Genomic DNA, 21,374 nt, shown 5'->3' with positions numbered 1-21,374 from the left:
ACCTGGCTCCTTTAAAGTGGAACGTTACCATCGAAGGAAGATATAATAAATTTCGATCTGCTACGATCGGTCTAACCTTGTAATCCATGCTTACGGAATAATCGTCTCTACAATTCTCTCGTCGACATCTTATTCGAGTAAAATTCAAAAGTACGAGCTGGCGCGTATTCCGGATTTTTAGCTTTCTAACAGCACGTTTCGCGAACGTTTCGGCGCGTTTCTACGGGGCACAACTCACTGGACAGATGGTACGTTTACCGAGAAACGATTCTGAAATTTTTACAGGAACGCTCGTTCATTTAGAAAATGTGAGATTAGAGATTGCGAAGGGTGGAGAAATGCTATTTCGAGCTTGATGTATTATCGATACGACTGACATAGAACGTTTCGGCGACGTGCTATTGAAAACACGAACGAAAGTCCGAGAAACCACAAATATACCGCATTATGTATTTATGGTAATTATATTTAGCGTGCACGATTTTAATAGACTTTAGATGGAAATTAAGTTGGTTATACTTGGAAAATTGGAATAAATAATAGAAATTCCCTAGACGAAGTAAGAGACGCCCGTGTGATATTAACAATCACTGGCAATTGCTCCTTAATTAATTCATATTCTACTAATTACGTATATTTCGTTCGAATGGAACCTGTCTACTTTGATAATGGACTTGTTATTTTCAATTACTACGTTATTAACTGCTAGCAATTAGTACGATGCAAATATTAATCGATATACGTTGTTGATAAAATTTAGACGAACGATATTTCTCGATTAAATAATACAATACCTGCGCTGCCTTTATTATAATTGAAGTTTCGATTTATTTATTTATAGCTAGTCGATATCCTGTCAGTTGCTTCGTCAAACATTTTCAACCTACAAAATCTGCTATTACTTGATTGAAGTTCGTAATTATCCGTTTACGGTTAATTGATATCGTGTCGATTGTTGCGTTGAATATTTCCAATCTGCAGAAACTGCCGTTACTTTCGTATACGTTCGATGGAATTATCCTGATTGGCTGAGGAATCGCGTGGGTCTAAAAAGTTGCAAAGATAGACTTGCTCTTTAAAAAGTTTAAGATAGAACTATGCAAATGTCGATCGATCGATCAGATTTAAACGAACGGGGTTTCTCAATTTTTGGAAAGCTGCGACGAAAGGCGGATCGGTGGATCGCCGACGAAGGACGAAAGTTTAGACAGCGATTGGAACGTACGAAAGAAGAAAAAGTTGCGCCGTGAGTTTCGCGTGCTCGAGGCGCATCGCGCGAGTAACGTTCCATGGCAGAGCGTTTAACACGTTGAAAAGCGGCGCGCACGATGAAACAAGCCGCATACATTAGCGATCGTTAGATAGCGTTTCCAGTTTAGGGTTTGAATAATGTTCCTGGAAACGTTCTTAAATCAAGCGAAATAAGAATAGCTCGAGAGCTTTTCCCTCGAGGCAGCACGATAGGCCAATTCCTTCGAGCCGAGAACTTCCCTTTTCAATTTCCTCGCGTCCCAATTTTTCATTAATTAGAACCGCTCCGGATGTTAATATCCGACGGGATATGAATTTTAACCTGTTTAATCAGATTGTCTCTTAATCGGAGACTCGGTATAATTACCGAATTCAAAGTTATTAAAAGTGGAACAATTTCAGTTAGGTTGGTTTTTGCAAATGTTAACACGATATGAAAGGTGAAAAGATAGGGAGAAATAAAAGGATTACCATCTCTGCAAAATTTCGACAGGCACTTCCTGCTGCTGTCGTTCGCTCACGTTCCACGATACTCGCGTGTTCTAACGATAATCGTTAGATTTCATTTATAATAATAATTGTTTGTTGATTGTAAGTTCTACCTGTTGTTCCTTTGTGATTAGGCACTCGTGAATCGGAGGAAATAATTGCTTTTATAAATAGTTGCGTTGGATCGTGAGTTTTGAAGGTGCTAAATGAGGTGTATTATTGCTCGACGTATAAAACGGAATAAAATAACGCGCGTTATTTATTGCCGTTTATTTATGATAAATTGATTCGTTAAGTTGTAGAGTTGTGTGTAAATATCGCGTACACACGGAATACGTATGTTCGATAAAGTAGAGGAATAATTGTAATCTATTCAAAAGGTACAGCAGTATAACGCGTTATCGAGAATGGAAATAACAAGCGGTACGTTGTTGATGGAAAATAAAATAAGTAAAATGCGTAAGATTAGCCAGTGTATATGCTTTTCTCTCGTGTTCGTATTTTTCAAAAACTCCCACTTGAATCGTACGAGAAGTTCTTAGAATTACCGCGATGTTGTTAGGATATACACTCTTTGGCGATAAATATTTCAAAACAATGTGGCAAACTACGAACTTTAAGTATCGTAACGTTTTCAGTATCGTACCGCGAGTTTTTCTAGAAAACAAACGACACGTTTCCAGCTACGTTATATATGTATTAAATATTTCATGGAACGGAGCAACTCGTGTTACAAATTGTACGTACGCCGTTCATAGAGGGAGAAAGAAACGCGAGTACAAATACGCGAATAAAATATGGAAAGCTAAGTTTACCGTGAAAGAATAATCCGCTGCAATAGAGGATTATGTTCAAGGTAGCACTTACAACGATTAAAAACTAATACCAGGCTGCATTTACTCGACCTGCTGCTTTTCTCCAGGGTACTACGCGTTTATTTCAACAGACGTTACAACCTTCGAAAAAACGTCATTTATTACCAAGTAGTTGAAGAAAATTGAAGAACGTGTACCCTCTGCTAGACGAAACCGTGAAAACTTGTAAAAAGTCCGATCCAGAAATGATCGGCATGGGAGGCTTAAATTCCACGAGACTGCGTATCGTGGAGGGGTTGAAAAAATTCTCGTAAATTGCACGAAGATCGAAAGAAAGAGGAAACCCGTAATCATCTTCCCGCGGAAGTCGATTGATCCCGGAGGAAAAAACACGAGGGCGAATGTTGCGTGTTCTGTGTTGCATGTCGGGGATGATGGCAGCGGGAGGCGGTGAAAACCGACCTGATCGTGCCGGAGGAACCGTACGGCCTTTACAATACCGTCTGGAAACGGCCGTGGACGTTATGCAAGCGGAAGAATGTCGTGTGTTACATCGCCGAAACGATCGCACACCCACGCCCTACATCCTTGCTTTCATTCCACTGTGCATCATTAACCTCTCCGCTGTTCGATGTATCGATTCTGTTCTCGCGTTCTTCTTGTTTCCGAAGACCTTTCGTGACACAGGGTGAAACGGTTCTACACGAGGAAAAATTCCAAGAAAATTCCTTTCTCGTTTCGTGTTGGAACGTGGTGCGAAAGATCGGTAGATCGAGAATGGAAAGCGTGTTTTTCGTATGTAAAAGACAGAGGCGCCTCTCTCGCTCAATCGCTACGGTTTATCGCTGTTTCGAGAACCTCGTCCACCGATTCATCGATCTCGCGATCTTAACCTATTTGCATCGAAGCGCGGATTATAACGCGCGCTGCGACTGCTTCTTTTTATTTCCATTTCAATCTAAATAATTCTTTTTTAAATAAATAATTTTCACTTTTTTCCTCTGTTATAAAAAATGTAAGATGCGATGTTTGCGAGGTAACACTGTCTACCGATCGTTTTGAACAGTAAATTTTCGATAAACTCCGTGTAACTTCGACCAATCGCGGGGAGACGTACTCGCGTGGAGAGTCGTCAACGGGGGTCGTAAATCCCCGTTACGATTATAACAATCGACACCACGAATTGATCGATCCCCTGATTTCCTTTGAGATAATAAGGGGTGATTGATTTGGTATAACACTGGGATTCACAGTATTATAAAGTATATATTTCCAAGCACTTAGTTACAAAAGGATTTGCGTGAAGTAGGCGACTCTCGCGCTATGTGTAGATTGCCGCGTTAGGCGTTAGCTGGTAGGCCGTCGCGTTAGGCGTTAGTGGGTAGACAGTCGCGTTAGGCGTTAGTTAGCAGACCGTCGCGTTAGGCGTTAGGTGGTAGACTGTCTCGTTAGGCGTTAGCTGGTAGACCGTCGCGTTAGGCGTTAGTTGGTAGACCGTCGCGTTAGGCGTTAGTTGGTGGACCGTCGCGTTAGGCGTTAGGTGGTAGACTGTTTCGTTAGGCGTTAGTTGGAAGACTGTCTCGTTAGGCGTTAGCTGGTAGACCGTCGCGTTAGGCGTTAGTGGGTAGACTGTTTCGTTAGGCGTTAGTTGGAAGACTGTCGCGTTAGGCGTTAGTGGGTAGACTGTTTGTCGCTCTTTTGTTTAATACGGAAGAAAGCTCGGTGTGGGTGTGCCCCTGTGCCTAAAGAACGCGGATTCGTTGGTCCCACTTTCGTTAGGAAAAGTGAGGGTAACGAACCGCGGTGTCGATTGGTCATGCTGCACTACTGCTCGAAGGGATGAGTAGGGAGTCTTCTACCATCGTGGTGCGTAAATGACGGTGTGTATGAGAAAACCTAGCCTGTTTTATTACAGGGCTATTCGGGTTTTCCTAATGGGTGCATACCCGCTTTCTCCGTGTTTTAAAGGCGACTAATAAACCCAAGGACACCTATAAAACCGACTGTGTTTCGAGCATATTTTTAGGTTTTAGCAATTCTTCAAGACAATCGGATTGAAGACATATGGCGAAACAATGCAGGAAAGTGAAAGTTATGGTGGGTCCTTAGGTTTATTGAGGGTCGAAGTGCCGTTACGCAGGTCGGTTGTTGTCCGGTCGCGCGGGCTGGCGTGCAAATGTTTTAGGCGTCGTAACACTCCGTGAAGAATTCGGATGTCATTTACTGCACCTACGACCGACCAGTCCTCTTAAGTAGGGTCATGATGCAAATAAGTTAAATACATTTCATAAATAATTTCGCGAATACACCGCAAGATCGTGAAATAGCCGGTACTTTCAAGGGTCAAAGAGAAGTTTCACCCTCTCACAGCGAGTTTGGACAGTGAAAAGAAAAAAGGAGAGAGATACATATATCGTCTACGTATCTTCAAAGTTTCATAATTTGTTGAATTTACGAGAGACCTTCCCTTGTAACTTTTATTTTATCGTCCAGACGCTTGCTACGCAGACTTTCGTTTTATAAACGTTTCGTAGTCTTGGATGCATAAATACGATAAAAAAAAAATGCAACACGCGTACTCGAAGAAATTCGAAAAATCCGAACAAGAGTTTGCGTATCGTCGGTGTTAACCCTCGTTAAACTGAATCGAAGAAAAGACAACGAGAAGCTGGGAATCGGAGGATAGTTTCGAAAGAATCGTCGCACGTTCCTTCGCATGATACGAACATCGATAAAGAAAGTTGGACAGGCATAACTCGCACCAGGTATCGATCATCATCGTGCTTGTTTGCAAACTGGCGCCGACACGACGATCGCTTAACGCCGCTTTCAGCTTGGAATTTTTCCTTCCGACTGGCCATTCCCAGTCGCGAATCTGTCATTTCCAAAACGAATCCTCCACAGGACAGATACGATTCTCAAAGAACTGGCTGTAGTTTGACAACTTTTCAAAAGCTCATTTTGCAAAGTTATTCTCAAAGTTACTCTCTTCACTCGTAACGTTTACCGGAGTTTCTTCCAACCGGGAAGTTAATTTTTCTATTACCAGGGGCTCGTTACGCGTCCGAATTTTCGAAGATATAATTTTTCCTCTACAACGATGAAATAGCCGAGCGTGGCTCACACAGCGGGACAAAAGAATGGTTAAGATCCTTTTACCATCGAAAATGGTTTTATTCCATTGTAGGAGCCATTGATAGAACGCAGGAAAATCTACGGACACGTAGTATTTACCAAAGAAAATAAAAGACACGGGAATATTGCAGTCGCGGAGAAGGGAATTTCTTTTTTCTTTCGATAGCGTCGATGTAAAAGCAAAGGATTCCCATTGAAAACACAGGAGTTTCTAATTACTTTTGTGGTTTTATTTTTACAGTTTCGCGTAAAAGCTCTCGTACTTTTTACAAATATTTCAACCAATCTGTACATTTACATAAATGTAAATTTGCGATCGAAACGAACAAATTTATATTTTCATACGGAATCATTCGCTGATGTTTAAATCGCTAATTACACGGTATCTCGCGTTTTATTCGCTCGGGCACGAGCATAAAGCGATGTTCTAAAAAAGAAAAAAAAAATAAGGGAAAAAAAGAACAAGATTGAAAAAGAGCCGGAAAAGAATGGTTCGAACGATGGTATAAAAAAGAAATACAAACAACGTAGATATAATAAATGCAAGAAACCGCGACGCGCCACTCGTTCGCGTTTTCGAGAATTAATTTCGCGCGTATAAATAAGGTCGTAATAAGCGAGCAGTAATCCAGCGTTCCAATTAAAACGTTTCCATTTTCAAGTGTTGTGTTAAACGCTAACGAGCTGAAGGCCAAAGCGGAGGCTCTTCAATTATGCAAACTTCCACTGATAACGCATTCATCATTCTCCTAATCAGAGGTATTCTAAACTGGATCATCTTGCTCGCATTGTCGTCTCTCCTTATAATTACGAAAGCATTTTCTCTCGACGAAGAACTTCCGAGAAGATGCGTGTTACGGGTCTCCGTTATTCTTGGTACGAGCAATGGCAGCGAGATTAATCGATGCCAGAATATGCTTTTTAACGAAGCACAATGGCTGACAAAGCGAACGGTTTCGTAAGATGGATGAATCGACGAGAAACAATTTCTGCGCGAGCTTAATCCGATCTTCGCCAACGTCTACGTGCCAGCACGCGCGCCGCTTTCCTTAAAAAATTCCACCGATAATTTGTTATCTCTTGTCGCCTTCTCGCGATACTTTCGATGTTCTCTTCTTTGGAAAGTCGATGGGAAACGAGGAAAGGAGAAATTGAAAATTGTTCTACCGCGTATCTTTTGAGACGTTTCGCTAGACGTAAAAAAGAAAGGAACAAACAAATTGAGAACCAAAATAGTCGAAACGTCGCATACGCGTCGAAGCTATCGCACGTACGTGCGCGTACTATCGCAACAGACGATTAGTCGTTATCATTAAGTTGTTTTGCGTGAAAATTCCAACAACGCGTAGTTCCACTTCGAATCGCGATGTTCTTCGCTACCGCCGATTCACGACGATCTCTATAGCTGCACGTGAGAACGTTCCGGTTAAGTGGAGCCACGTAAATCACTGTCATTGCTATCCTATACAATCCACTCGCTCTCGTTCGCCATTGTTTCGAAATCTTCCTGCTATTTTAACCTAAATTGCGTCGATTTTCCTTGCCATTTTTTTCCCCTCCAATTTCACGATACGCAATACGATTACCGCGATGAATAGATAACGAACGAGCGATGCACATGGACATTCTTGCGTCAACGGAACGATTCATCGAATTCCCAGGAATAGAATGGGTGCCGTTTTTCGCTCAGTCGGTAAAGATGCACGTATCGAACTAGCAAATTTCATTACTCGCTCTGTCTCTTTTTTCTCTGTTCTCTTTTTATTCGCCTTCTTTTCTCGGGAATATTTTCTTTTTTTTTTTCTTCTTCTTCTCTCTTTCGCTTTGTTTCGAACGATGGAGGATAGCAATTTGCATGCCCTGCTATGTTCGGAATATTTTCGGGCGGCTCGAAATGCACGTTCGTGCCTGGAATTGCCTGTTCTGCGAAAATTTCTCATAATTTGTATTTCGAAGCGACGCGACGACGATTCTATTGTGTCTTATATACCTGTACATCTGGCTTCGGGAATTCAGGATGTGTAGCGAGTGCGTCTAGAGTGGGAAAACTTTAAGAAAGGCTTGGCGGTGACACGAAAAGAAGGAAAGAATTGCGAGGGAAATTCGTGGTTAAAGTAATTCGCGATAGCGTAATCTTGAAACGTAAATTTGAAAGTTGCCAAGAATACATCGCAATGACAAGTATCACGATAAGTATCGCGACAGTGTCAACCGACGCACTCTCGCTCTTGTCTCTCGCCAGGAAGCCAGGCTCGCGAACAGCCACGCGGCAAAATGAGAAAAGTTATACCACTGTCATCGTGGATTTTCATTTTCGTCCGCAATAACGCAACGGCTTTGCTCCGAATTGTCCTCGAAATCGTTTGATTTTTCACATCCTCGTCCCCGTCTCTTTCGTTACCACGCGAAATTGCGTTCTCGGGGAACCTTTGATTTTCGTTGATGTATCTACAGTGTACCGATGCTCGTTCGAACGCAAAGATTTCGAGAACGTCGCGTTCGAATTAATTTCAGCGACGATGGTAACTCTTTTATACGATGGAAATCAAAGTACTGCGAATCTCCTATCAGAGCGTCGACGAACCTCTGCTACGATCCTCGAATTTTTATATTCCGATCTTACTTTTCTCGCGTTGCCAACATATAGAATTGCTATTTCTTCGTATTCCAATCGTAGTGTCTTAGCAAACGAAAAGAATTTGCAACGTTTCGAGACGTTTAAATGTTGAGATTATTTGATATGTAAACAGAGAAACTCGTGGATAAATTGTAAGGTAGAAAATATATTTAAACAGAAGTGTAATTATAAATAAGAATACAATTTGAGCTGGTGTCACCCAATAACTGAAAACTCCGAAGCCAACGTCGCCTGTCTACTGTTTATGGTCTGTCTTCGTCGCAGTCTTTTGTCTACACGCTGTCGATGGCTTCAGTGCTTGAGAAAACTAGAAAGACCAGATATAGAATTTTCTTAGAAGTGGTGACCACTTCAACATTAAGAAACAAAATTGAGACGGGAAATCGTGCGTGTGGTAGAACTCCATTTTTTTGAACATACAATTTGTATAATTAAAGTTCATCGATTTTCTTCGCTGCCTAATATTTTTCGTCCACAGAACAGGAGCTCACAGTCGGATAAGTGAATTCAAGTAGCACAAGTTCAGTTAATCGCGAGGTTAACTAAAATTTCTAGTAAATGGAGTTTTATTGTACAATAGGTTTCGTATAAATACGCTAAATATGAGATAAATAAAAAATAAATATAAAATAAGCTAAATATTGTTACTTGTAAATGTGTCATAAGTAACATACAATGACTATCTTCCAATGAAAGATTTTTTTATCAAAGACTACGTTTCATTCCCATAGTGTGGAATTTGTATAGTCATACGAAAATACCGAATGATACGAAATTTATTACGATTGGATCTGATTAACTAGTATACACAGTGAGAGTTAAAAATAAACACACTTCTTGAAGGTACAAAAGTTATTCGAAAATCCTTACACGTATTGTTGCATAAGTTGAAAATTGATAAAAAAAAAAATATAAAGTATGGAAAATACGAATTAATAGTAAAAAGAAAGCATAGGGTAAGTCAATATTATACTAACCTCGTTTTAAAATGTACGTGTATCTAACTCTCGTTGTAAATGCGATAATAGATGCAATGGCGTGTACATACTTTTTGTACGTGCAAATGTATGAAGATATTTATACGTAATTTTCGTTGTGTTGTATTTTTGCAGAATCCTCAAGAATGTGAACAAATAAACAAACGCAAATGCCCAACAAGGCACGGCCTCGTCGAGAGTGGTCTCCCCAGTCCCCTATAGATGTATTGTGAGTATCTCGTAATAAAAAATAGTAAGTTGAATATTGGATGGAAAGATAACAAGTTGTACCGAGATGTTCTATCCGACGCGTAATTCCAATATGTTTTGAATGAAACTGTTGGAGAATGTTTATCAGATTTCGACGAACAATAAAAACACGTCGATGATAAATAAAAACAGCGATAATGGAACGGCCGTGAATATTTCCTCTTTGTTAATACTGTTTGTTAAAATTCTCACGGTGTTATTCACAGTTTTCTGCTATTTTAATTCGACTCTGGCGAAATCCCTCGAAACTGGAACATTAAACGTTTCGAAAATTAAATCGATTTCACGGCTGCTCCGAATGATCAAATTTTATAAACCCACGCATCATCTCGAATCTAGGCGCTTCGATTGCCGCATTATCCGTCACTGAATATTAGTTCCACGTTTCGCGCAATATCAAAAATGTAAAAATTTTTCCCCGTGTTGCCGTTATGACGTATACGTCAAAATAAAGTTTAAATATGTATTCGGCTAGCTGAATATACATAAAATATCAATTTCAACATGGTTTATTTAAAAAAAAAAAAAAAAATAAAAGTGTGGTATGGGATTGAAGAAAGACGACAGTTAGTCAAATGGGAAAATTTTGATGTAGGATTTGAAAGAGCAACGCGAGGCTCGTGTATTATATTTTATATTTAAATCTGGAAGACTTTCGAAACACGGTTTATTCTTATGCAATCGAGCTCGCACATATATTTCTTCCTCTTTTTTTTTTTTTCATAAATTGGAACACTGTGCGCATACGTAAAACAACAGAAGCTACTTTCGTCTATTATCTTCACGATCTAAAACGTACTAACAAATTGCGATTTCACGGTGCGATGCAATGCCTGTTTTTACATTTTGCACGGAAGGCAACAAAAGACAAAGACGCCTCGATACGAGATATCGATCCTACGACAAGAACTACACCGCGTTTTTGTATACGAGAGAATGTTGCAAAGTAAGAAAGATAGTTCGTAAGATGTTTTGGTAGTTTGCGCGCGAGTAAGAAACGCTTCCGCGACGGTATCCGTGACAGGAAGATCGTTGCCTTCCGCGGAGTCTAATTGGTCCAATTCGTAAGATAAGGTCTTCAATTTAAACGCAACGATCATGGCGAGCAGTCACGACAGTGCCGGATGTAATTAAAAAGGTGGAGACGTAGCACGAGGTACGTTGTCCTAAAATTATACTCGTCATAACTGCGGCTATTTTCCCGTGAATAACAACGAAAATTGACGGGCTAACTGAAAAACTGCATATTCGCCTTTTAAACGAGTTTCCCGAGATTCTTTCAAGGGGTTGATCGTCGATCGTAGTGAAAGGTACGCTCACGGTGTATGAAAAAAGTAGTAGATGCAGAAAATATCAAAGTAGCGTAAAAGATATCGCGATGGGGCGCAATATAATAAAAGTAATGCGAGAAGCGAAGAAAATTAAATAATTGCTAAATAATTATTATTCGTTAACAGATTCATCGCCGTGACGATCACCGGTGACCGTCGTGCGAACGATGTTTTAAAGTTACTATTAGCTATAATACCTAATTATATACAAGCACTCAAAATTATTTAACAGTAGCGTTAAAAAATAATTTCTGAATGGTAGGTACCGAGTATGAATAATACCGAAGATACATCAACAGACAATGTTATAATTGACAATTTCAAGTATTTATTTATACAAAAATTTGGAAATAATTACGTGGGCATATTGCCAATTGATGAATCGTATTAAAGCACAACAAGAAGTATAAGCGGTAAGTGAAGGTTGCTAATACAACCTACAAGAAATATGGTTACTTTTCTTGTACGATACTTTGCAAATTCTCGACCTTCTTCGCATTATCTCGGTAGCATTATTTGCATAGTCGTCTAGTTCATCGCGCGTTGCTATTTTCGCTTCGTATTTTGTGACGCTTACAGAGGAAACGCGGATGTAAGGACGCGAGCGCAGAATCCACGAAGATGCACTTGGCGGTGACTGTGTTAAATAATTATTTCACGAAACGTTTCGTCTGTGCAAATAATGCACACTTAACAACGCGTAAACGTAACAAGTTTCCTGTTGCGAATTATCGAGCAAAGAGCAACCAGTCAGATCAAACCGATCGGTCGATATCGCGTACCTCGAATGAATTGACGATCAAGATGGGGGAGCTTTAATATATCGAGTGTTAGAGTAATCCAGCACTGTGTTGAACTTGTTGTATGAACGTAACGTGTGATGTGATGCACGGCGGTGGTAAGATCTTGTTGGGAGCGAAGTATTTCAGCCGTACGGTACGATGTCTGTTGACGAACTGTCCTCCTACGTTGTTGCTTCTCCCTACCAGCCGTTGGATTTCGTCTGTCCATCGTGTCCTTCCGGCTGGTCCTTTTCCGGAGTTTTTTACCTGACCTCGGAGTCATTAGGTTTGCAGCTTAGGGAGGACATGTAATTCGGAATTTCCTAAAGAAGGGAACGGGTCTATCCGTGCCATAAACAGAGGGCCACTCAAAATTCCGAACAACGCTCGACTCGTCGATTACGACGTACTCGAATTTTTTCTCCCATACTTCTTCCTCTATGGTTTTATGATTTATCCCTGGTATGTAGAAATTTCTGGTCGCTGACGAGCGAGAATTTCACGCGCGATACAATTCAAGTTGATTTGATAACACGGAACGCGCGCGTAATAACGCGGCAAAAGTCAGTGGTGGCCGTCGTTTGGCGGCCGGTCGTCCGCGTGGAAGTTAACCGTCGAAATTGCGATTTGTCGCGATAATACGGTCGATGTGCTGCCAAAGAGTGGTCCCGCCGATGCGAGATAAATATTTGGCGTTGCGCCGAAAATCGTCTGCCTCTGTCTCTGTCTCTGTGCCGGCCCTCGGTTCCTCCATTTCGCTCTTCCGCGCTCCCACGACTTTGGTCGCCCAGAATCAACCGATCGAAACCAGAGGGTAGAACGGGCCTATGGTTTTTCGATGCCGCTTGTTTCCCTCCAATTGCCTTCCAACTGGCCGATAACGTCCCTTGGAAACGATCGGCGAGTTTAGATTTCTCGTGATGTAACGCGTCGCGTTTGCGAAGTTGCCGCGCACCCACTACAGCAAATGCTAATTTCGTTGAAGCGTGTCAACGATGAAATCGAATTTGTGGACTCAGAGTCCGTATACAGTGACAACGGTACGAGCTATGGAGAAAAAGGGTCTGGAGAAATATCGGACAGTTTCTTGCCCGGAAATCTGACTTTACGAATTTCACTGACTGGAAGACGCAAAGGATTGAGCGAAGATCAAAAGCGTTAGAGCGTATACGGTGACAATGATAATACGAGCTATGGCGAGAAAATGTCTGCAGAGACATCGGACAGTTTTATGGCCAGAAATCCAACGCTGTTGGTCTTCGTTCAATTCTACGAAACATTTAACCCCTTGGCTTATAACCACGAGTCAAACTCGTGATAAAGAATTTGTGCCATAAGCGAAGACCACGAGTCTAAAAACACTATTAAAACACGTCTTAAAAACGCTATTTGTCCTCAAACGTTGTTTATTATTTCACAATATCTTTTGTAGCCCCTAAATATACATGTCATAAGAAGTATACATCTTGCGCCAGTTCGGGCACACGGCTGAACAGATGAATAGGGCACGGCGCGTGACCGAATTTCTTGCTTACTATGGCTCGCGCGATCGGCAGATAGCGTGTAGGCCAAGGGGTTAAACAAAGTCGATCGTCTAGGATCTCGTAGGCGCTGATCGACTGTACCGACGAAATCGTAGCTACGGAGAAGTCGTGGGTTCTTCGCGATCTAATTTTAATTTAATTCAACCAAACTGAGTCACAGGAAGCTAAATCGGACTGTAAACGTACGTGACGTCTTCCCGATAGCGGTACGCACATGCGTAAATTCTTTTGTATCTTTTCTATTCCTTTGATTCGCTGGTTTAGAGTGACATCAACGTGTCAGATTATTAACGAGTACTTATGCTAATTAGATACTTTGAAACATAGTTAACTTTATCGTTTAAATAAGGTTTCCGAGATGTATATCGTTGGTGAACGAGATTACCGCGATTGAATCCTTTTGGCCACCGAGAGTTTCTTTCAGATCTGCTGGTATCTTGCATTCGTTTCTTGCGAGATTTAAAGCGGCGCGCTCCCAAAGGAGATCTCATTGATCGCGATATCCGCGTCACGTCGGTTACGCTTGTTTGGCTTTTTCTTTTGTATCTTGTAGATACGCTTGTTCCTCGTTGAACGCGATAGTTGTAGATGAACTGCAATTGTCCAACCTCGTTAAAGCGAATGCATATCGTAGGAGTAACGTGTCGTAGGAGGGACATCCGTACATAAAAATAACGTAACATCGATTTATCTCAGTTGCAACGAGGAAGCACAGATATTTCGCGATGTAGCTTTCGTTCCGTCTTAAAACATGAAAGATCGCTTGGAAAGGAAATCCTTATTTTAGGATATCTTAGAGAGGCGGCGTACAAAGCTCTCCATATAAAATAGAAGACAAAGAGGAAAAGGAATCTGGTTGGAAGGCAGGATGTATCGCAAAGAAACAGATGCATTGTCGGCGCAGGACATATGTTTCACGGTCCCAAAAGTAGATACTTGTTCTCGCGCGTTTCGTAGGAAATCGATGATGTACGACGACGATCGAGAAGTCGAGCGCTTTTCTCGTTCGCCTGAAAGCCATACGATTTCAAACGTTCGTTAGTTATTCTAAGCTTAAGGACCGGCGGCTAAAAGTTTCGCCGCTTTTAAATTCCGATTTATTCGAGTTGTAGCGCGAGATCGAAAGTTCGCTCGTTCCTCTCGGCGTCTCCTCCTCTCCCGAGACTTCATTAAACGTCTTTATTTAGAAACTGAGCGCCCCTTGAGCTGCGTTGCAGATTCTTCTCCTTTCGTCTTCCTTCTCCTTCGTTCCTCTTCCATTGACATTAAAACGCGCTAGGAATGCGTTAATTTCCTCTTCGTCCGCCGTGATATCGTTAGCTTTTACTCGAGTAAATGAAATGGCAGTTGCCGTTTTACGACCATACGATAAGGTAGAAAGAGGAGGAGGAGCGGGTATTGATTTTTGTATCTCGTTGTGCTGTTAGTAATTAGTTTGTTTTCGTATTTAATCGTTACTCGCTGAAAGTAATTAAATTTGGCTCGCGTGGGTGTAGCGATCTAGCGAATTCGAGTCGGCGTGTTCGCGTCGAGGAGACAAGGATCGAACAGTTGAAAGAGAATGATTAGAGAGTAGGAAGAACGAGCCGTGACCGAACAAACTTACGTTGCCATCGTAACTAAATAATTTAGATTTTTAGTTTTCGCCACGATCGAACGACGCGTTCGTGGTTCCTGGGATTTCGATCGCGTGAAACGACAGGACAGTTTCGGATCTGTCGCGAACAAGCGGGCTGAAATATTAGCGAAATCTCGCAGGAAACATCAGCGCGATATTTAAAGCACGAGTGGGACCCGAGGAACCATAAATACGACGACGGATAAAAGAAAATGTTCATAAAATAAGAGACACGGAAGGATATTTTATTTGTATGGAATTTTACGAACTGAATTTTTATTCGATAAGGACGATGAATAATTATAATATATATATACCAGCACAGCGCAGATGATTTTTGCCAATACGGCAAAAAGCTTTTTAGTTAATTAATTTTTAGTTCGCTTAATATTCATAGCGTATGAATTTTAAATTTCCTCTTTTCCGCCAGCGCGTGTAAATTTCAAAATACTTTTATCGCAAGAACAGAAGCAGCACCGTCTATGTTAAAAGCACATCGAAAATTTCGTTATATCCGCGGTGGTTTGGTAAAGTTAGAGTCGTCGAGCCTCCAACACCAAGGCTTCTTCGTCTACACTTCAAAGACAGCGCGGTATTCAGCAACTGGTAACTACGAAAGTGTAACAAGCAAAAGAGAAATTGCACCATCGCTTGTTTAATCTTTCATTCGGCTAAGGTACTACAGAGCAGAGTGTGCTGGTCGCGAGGAAGTTTATTCCGCTACCTTTTTCCACCACCGATGTGGATCGTATTTCTTCGATGTAAAATTAACTTTATCGTCGAAGGGTATTTCGTTTGTCGTCGCTTGGTTCGCAAAGGAAGAAACACGAAAGATGAAACACGTTGAACCGCCGCTAGCTTGAAACGTTTGATCCGTGGCGTATTTAATTACGAAGTATCACGGTCGAAAGATTCGTTCGATGTTACGATAGAAAACTGAAGGAACGAATTGTTTTTCACACGATTATCCTTATCGGATACGGTGGACCCAACATGGTGTATCGTGGCTCGTTCTTGGCAGCCTCGGGCAAAAGCAACGTACGAGTTGATTTATCGATTGCAACGAAAGCAACGGTACTAACATTTCCCGAGTTCCAGCATAGCAGAACCTTCTCTTGTAAATGCGTTTCGTTAAGTTTCTCGATCACGTATACGAAAGTTCAGCGTGTCATGAGGTTCCGACCTTTTTCCTTCCGGCTTTCCACGTCAAGATGTCCACGCGCGTTTCTTCCTAGCTGCTCGAAAGTTTCATCGTCTTATCTTTGTTACTTCTCCTTATCCTTTCCAACGAGTTATTCGAAGTTAACATTTTCTAAAAAAAATGTCCATCTTCCTTTTCGAACGAAACTTAAGATCAAAAGTGAAATGTAAATTATAGAATATTAAAATTTATCCCGAGTTTCGTTCCAAGTTACGAAGTTCCCTAAATCGGCCGTAGCTTGAATTCTGTCGGTGTTAAAAGGCTGAAAATTCACCATCTCATCGGCGTTCGTGCATTCGGAAGCAGCGCGCTAGTTTGAACGCTATTTAAAAAAAGACAGTGACGCAAGATACGTACGCGAATTTAGATACGAAGATGATTTTAATTAATCTCACTTAACAGGCGTTTGTATCACGGTAGCTGATGTCAGCGTTTCCGACCAGATTATTCTTATCTGGTGTACACTTTGTTTTCCGCGAAGGATCCGTTCGTTCCGCGAGACTGCATGCGGGCTTCCCTGCTTGATTTATAGCTTCGAGCAGTTACCGATAAAACTTGCCCGCGTTCGAGATATAATTCGCAAACGCACCACGATTAATTCCATCGCCTCGTCGATCGCCAGGGGAGGGTCTCCTTGCCCTTTGTTACCGTGAAACAGATCATTACGTTAATTACTACGGATCTTTAATCCTTCATCCGTCAGCCTGCAGGACTTTTGTCGAACCGGTTTCACGAACTGGAGGCGATGCTGGGACGAACGAACGGTAGTAACAATCGGATAAAAGGAGGAGGAGATCCGTTAAAATTGTTCGCACTGTAAGTTAGAATTCACTCTGCCATTTCGACGGCCAAGTAAATCGACAATTTTTACGAAATTTATGAAAATACGAGAAAAAAATGCACCTATGTATTTGTGGCTCATCGGATTTCGATCGCGTTCCCGATAATGCGTTGCGTGTTGTTTCCACGTTTCGCGAGTTTCGGGTCTACCCCGAATAATTGAACCGGAATGTTCGCGAAACGTGGATCGCGATTTGCTATGAAAATCCCGTTTATAGCCACGCGGCCACGCTGGCGACATTCGAAATTTGTGTTCGCAAACTGATGATGGATTTTCGTTGCTTCAGCTACCTGGTAGCTAGAAAAATATGGTAACTCGCAAAGGATTAGAAAGATTCGAAAAATTAAGGAGAATACCTTCGGTTTAACTGAAAACCACGCGTGCAGCGCACAATGAATTGATAAAACTCTTAAAGAAAGACACCACGATGAAACGTTCGTAAACGCGAATAATTCAATTTGCCTGCAAAAGGTCTCCGGTCTGCTCTCCGTTCGACGACCCATTTCCCATTTCACCGGATCTTCTCGCGTAGCTCTGGCCCTATACAGCGCGTTACGATTCCGAAATCCTGCGAAAAAGCGAGTACGTCGACAATTCAACGTTTCGATACCAACTCCATCAGCGGTTACTTCGGGGCACACAGAGCGTACGGTTGTACCGGCCTTTATTCAGCCGTGGCCGACAACGTAATGAATTCGAAGTTACGCAACTCGAGAACGGTGGAACGCTCTGGCGTTCGCCTCGGTTGCGCTTATTCTATCGTGTTTCAATTACGCTACCACTGGTAAATACACTGGAACGGGCCAGGCCGAGATCCGCGCCGTGTTTTCCACTTTGAACGCAGATGGAAATCCCGACGCGACGTCGTGCGATTAAGTGCAACGCGTGCGAGACGACCGCTTATCAGTATGCGCGTAATGATCGGTAAGTACACCGGCGTTAATAATTCCTGCCGCGTGGAAAGAATAAATTACGAGCTACACGTGCGTGTTTTTAACGACGCGGGTTGCGTGCCACCAAATTGAAAGAGACATGCTTTAATCCGGTAATGCTCGTAGTCGTTCTAATGAGGTAGAATGGAGGGGCAAAGAGATAGGAAAGTTGATTCTGCGTGGAAAAATATTCTGCGCGAACGAAGAAATTTTACAACGGCTACAAAGAGTATTTGCACGTAACCTTATTCCATCGACGAAGCGTATTTTCATCAATAAAACGTATTGTACGTTTTATTTTCGTAGTACGAAATGTTGATCGTTATGTAGAAGGCGAATTATATTTATAATAGTCAGGTGAATTTGACATATTTTATCTTCTGGGCGATAGATTGAAATATACTACAACGTTTAATCTTTACGTTTAATCCAAATATTACGTTACATTTTGACGCTTTTTTCTATAAAGTCATCCGCATGAAAGTTTGTTGGTCCATGAAATTTATCTTATCTTAATCATTTGAAAAAGTTTAGTAATCACCGATGACCGCCGACTACCACGGTGATAATTACTTGGTATTTGACTATTACGATAAACATAATGGTGTGCGAAAGAAATAACATCTTTTGTAGCCACTGTATACGTTTCGACAGAAGAGGTGATTTAAATAACGTTTTTACTTCGGAACCTATCGCCAAACCTGTCGAAGATTTTTTAACGTGTAACACCTCGATGTACATATTTGTATTAGGTTGTCCGAAAAGTGTCTTTCTTTTACAGACACGTCTTTTACAACGATGCATCTTTATACAAACATGAAACCTAATCTGTCGAACGTTGTGATCTTTATTTTGATAGAACAAAATGGATCATACGTAATTCGGTGAAATAATATAAAACGGAAAATGCTGCGCGTCCGTTATTTCCTTATAAGACGAAAGAAACTTTTCGGATGACCTAATCTATCTACGTGCAGTTGAAATAAACCGAAGAAAACTAATATTCGTTTCAAATCATATATTCAAAGTAAAAGTAAAAACAATAGTGTTTAAAAATTCATCCAGCCCACGTTTAGAACCCAGACTACGTTTGGATCACTTTCTGCAAAAATGATACGATCAATAACGATGATAACGTGTGTCATCAGGTGGATGTCCCGCTCTGCCATGAGGCCGGCCGAGGGCGACACATCGGACTGCATCCTGGTGGTTGGCATATCCAGACCGAAAATGGCCGCTGCCTTCCTCACCGTTGTCCTACTCTCCCTCTTTCTGACCTTCCACATTCTGTACGATAGCGCGGTATACAGTTTTCACGCAGCCTCCGCCGTCGAGGGTCGTACCGTCGAACTCGTCTCCCAAGTCCGCGCCACACCGCCTTTGCTCTTCTCCAGCAAGGTGCACTTCCCACGCACCAGCCGTCATCTACCTCAGGCGATCATCATCGGCGTACGGAAATGCGGCACCAGGGCGCTCCTCGAGATGCTCTTCCTTCACCCGCAAATCCAGAAAGCCGCTGGCGAGGTACATTTCTTCGACCGCGACGATAATTACGGGAAAGGCCTCGAGTGGTATCGACGCAAGATGCCTTATTCCTTCAGGGGCCAAATCACCATCGAGAAAAGTCCCAGCTATTTCGTCACGCCAGAGGTGGGTACGAATTCGGCCAAAGACCGCGAATTTTTACACATTCTTGTGCTTTTTCGTACGCGTGGCTGAAAGAAGCGGGACCTAAATAGGAATTTATCTTATCTGCTAAATATCGTGATGAATACTAGCAGTATCTTGTATATTTCTGCGTGTCGTACGCCTCGTACGTGCTTTTTGCCGAACTTGTCGAGTTTCTCGTATTGTATTGCGTTGGCAACTAAGCGATTGCGGATTTTGTTATCACGTGGTAATGACAAAATCCGCAATCACTTAGTCGTCATCCCAATAAATCCGCAGTCCAATCGTGCGACGTACGATCCCGAATCGTACGGTTCGTCTCGCGTCAACCATTTGCGGTCGATGTGTTTCTGCGATGACGATTACCAATTGGAGGAAGGAATAAATATTTATAGCTTGAAGAGGAATTTTAAATTGTTGCAACGACGTTCGACTTTGAAGAGAAACTTTAAACGCCGCCACTGTGGCAACATTCGACCGCAAAAGGCTATTAATTCGGACACGGCGCTATCTTTGCGCTTGTTGCTTTACGTAAGAGAGGACGATTTAAATATCGCGTTGCTTGTTTTACGAGAATACCAAGCAATCGTCGTAGCTTAAAGATAGGTAAACCATAGTTCTTCCTAATTATAACGTTTAATTATCGTACGATAGCTTTTTCGCTAGCTCGAAAGACACGCAATAATAGGGTAGTCGGTAAGTTTGTAAATCGAAAGTTACGTATTGGCTCGGTTCACGGTTCATTCGGCCGATTCAGTCACCCGAAATTAATTTGACGAGCAACGTTCGCGATAGAATCGTACGGTGTCAAGGTTAACTCGTTTCTTACAACCTCGAAGAGGAAATAAATCCACGCGATTCGATTCGCCAACGTTACACGGTGCTGTTGCTTGATACCGTAATTTAAGAGTCCACCATATTTCCTTCGCAAACTATACGTTCAAATTGAACGTTCCAAAGCGAGAAGCGAAACGCACAGGATGTTCCTACCGAAGAAAAGAAGGAAATAAGGAAACTTGTTAGAACTTTTTCATCCTCTTTTGTACGAAACGATGTTTTTAATAAATAAAGATGAAATATCTCCGGACTAATTAAAATATCAGATAATTCGAAATTTTACACGAGACAGAGATATTGGATAAAGTAAAGGGAATTCTATTAGAACAATTCGCTGGTGCGATAACGCGTATCGAATTTTCAAAAATTAAACTAAAGCCAGCTTTTATGAAGTAATTTCTGTTGGAACAACCATTTTCTAAAATGCCTAATAAAAACGTTACACTGGATATAATCGCAGTTAATGCCACGGTCTACGAACACATTTTTGCTTTTAGCGTTACTGCTAAATAACATGCAACTCGCATTCGTGTATAGTTTGCGAACGTAAACAGCGTGGCACCACGAAATTCTGGATATCACGATGAATATCGTTACACGAAATGCGCTTGACACTATGCGTGGATGCGTTGTTGGTCGTAATCAACCGTAATATTATCATACGTGATTATCCTTTCGACGAAATGTATTTTATATATCATTCAATTCAACGAATTCAACGAAACGAGGTGCAAATCGTAGAATCGCGAAAACGATTTTCATCTGATGATGGCTTTCAAAAGCCATACTGATCAACTCTATATTTTAATGATTCCCCAATTTCGTTAAATAAGCGCACGATTGATATTCTGAAGGAACGAATGATTTTTGCTTTCGTAAGTTTGTTAACTGCAAAAAGATTCTAAAAAATTCTAAGGTAAATTTAAAAAACTTCTCTTTATTTCTCGAGTTACAAAGCTGATCGATGTAGCTTCTGACCGGTACGTTTGATAGTCGTAAATCGACAATTTTAAAGCAGTCCCTTTCACGTGTTAAATTCGTGTAT

General features: G+C 41.5%; 1 protein-coding gene across 3 annotated transcripts in view; it reads left to right on the top strand.

The window, feature by feature from the left end:
• LOC126864619 (heparan sulfate glucosamine 3-O-sulfotransferase 5) overlaps positions 1-21,374 on the top strand; it is a 189,091-nt gene that overhangs the window by 124,194 nt on the left and 43,523 nt on the right. For all 3 annotated transcript variants that reach the window (XR_007689255.1, XR_007689254.1, XM_050616140.1), the window contains exons 4-5: positions 9,441-9,534; positions 18,973-19,474. Coding sequence is in view for 1 of the 3 variants with exons in the window: in XM_050616140.1 (XP_050472097.1) it covers positions 9,476-9,534; positions 18,973-19,474 (561 nt within the window). In the remaining 2 variants the exon portion in view is untranslated. The remainder of the gene's footprint in view (positions 1-9,440; positions 9,535-18,972; positions 19,475-21,374) is intronic.

This window comes from Bombus huntii, chromosome 4, assembly GCF_024542735.1.
Source record: "Bombus huntii isolate Logan2020A chromosome 4, iyBomHunt1.1, whole genome shotgun sequence".
NCBI classification, from domain to species: Eukaryota; Metazoa; Arthropoda; class Insecta; order Hymenoptera; family Apidae; genus Bombus; species Bombus huntii.
This window is presented reverse-complemented; position numbering and strand designations above follow the sequence as displayed.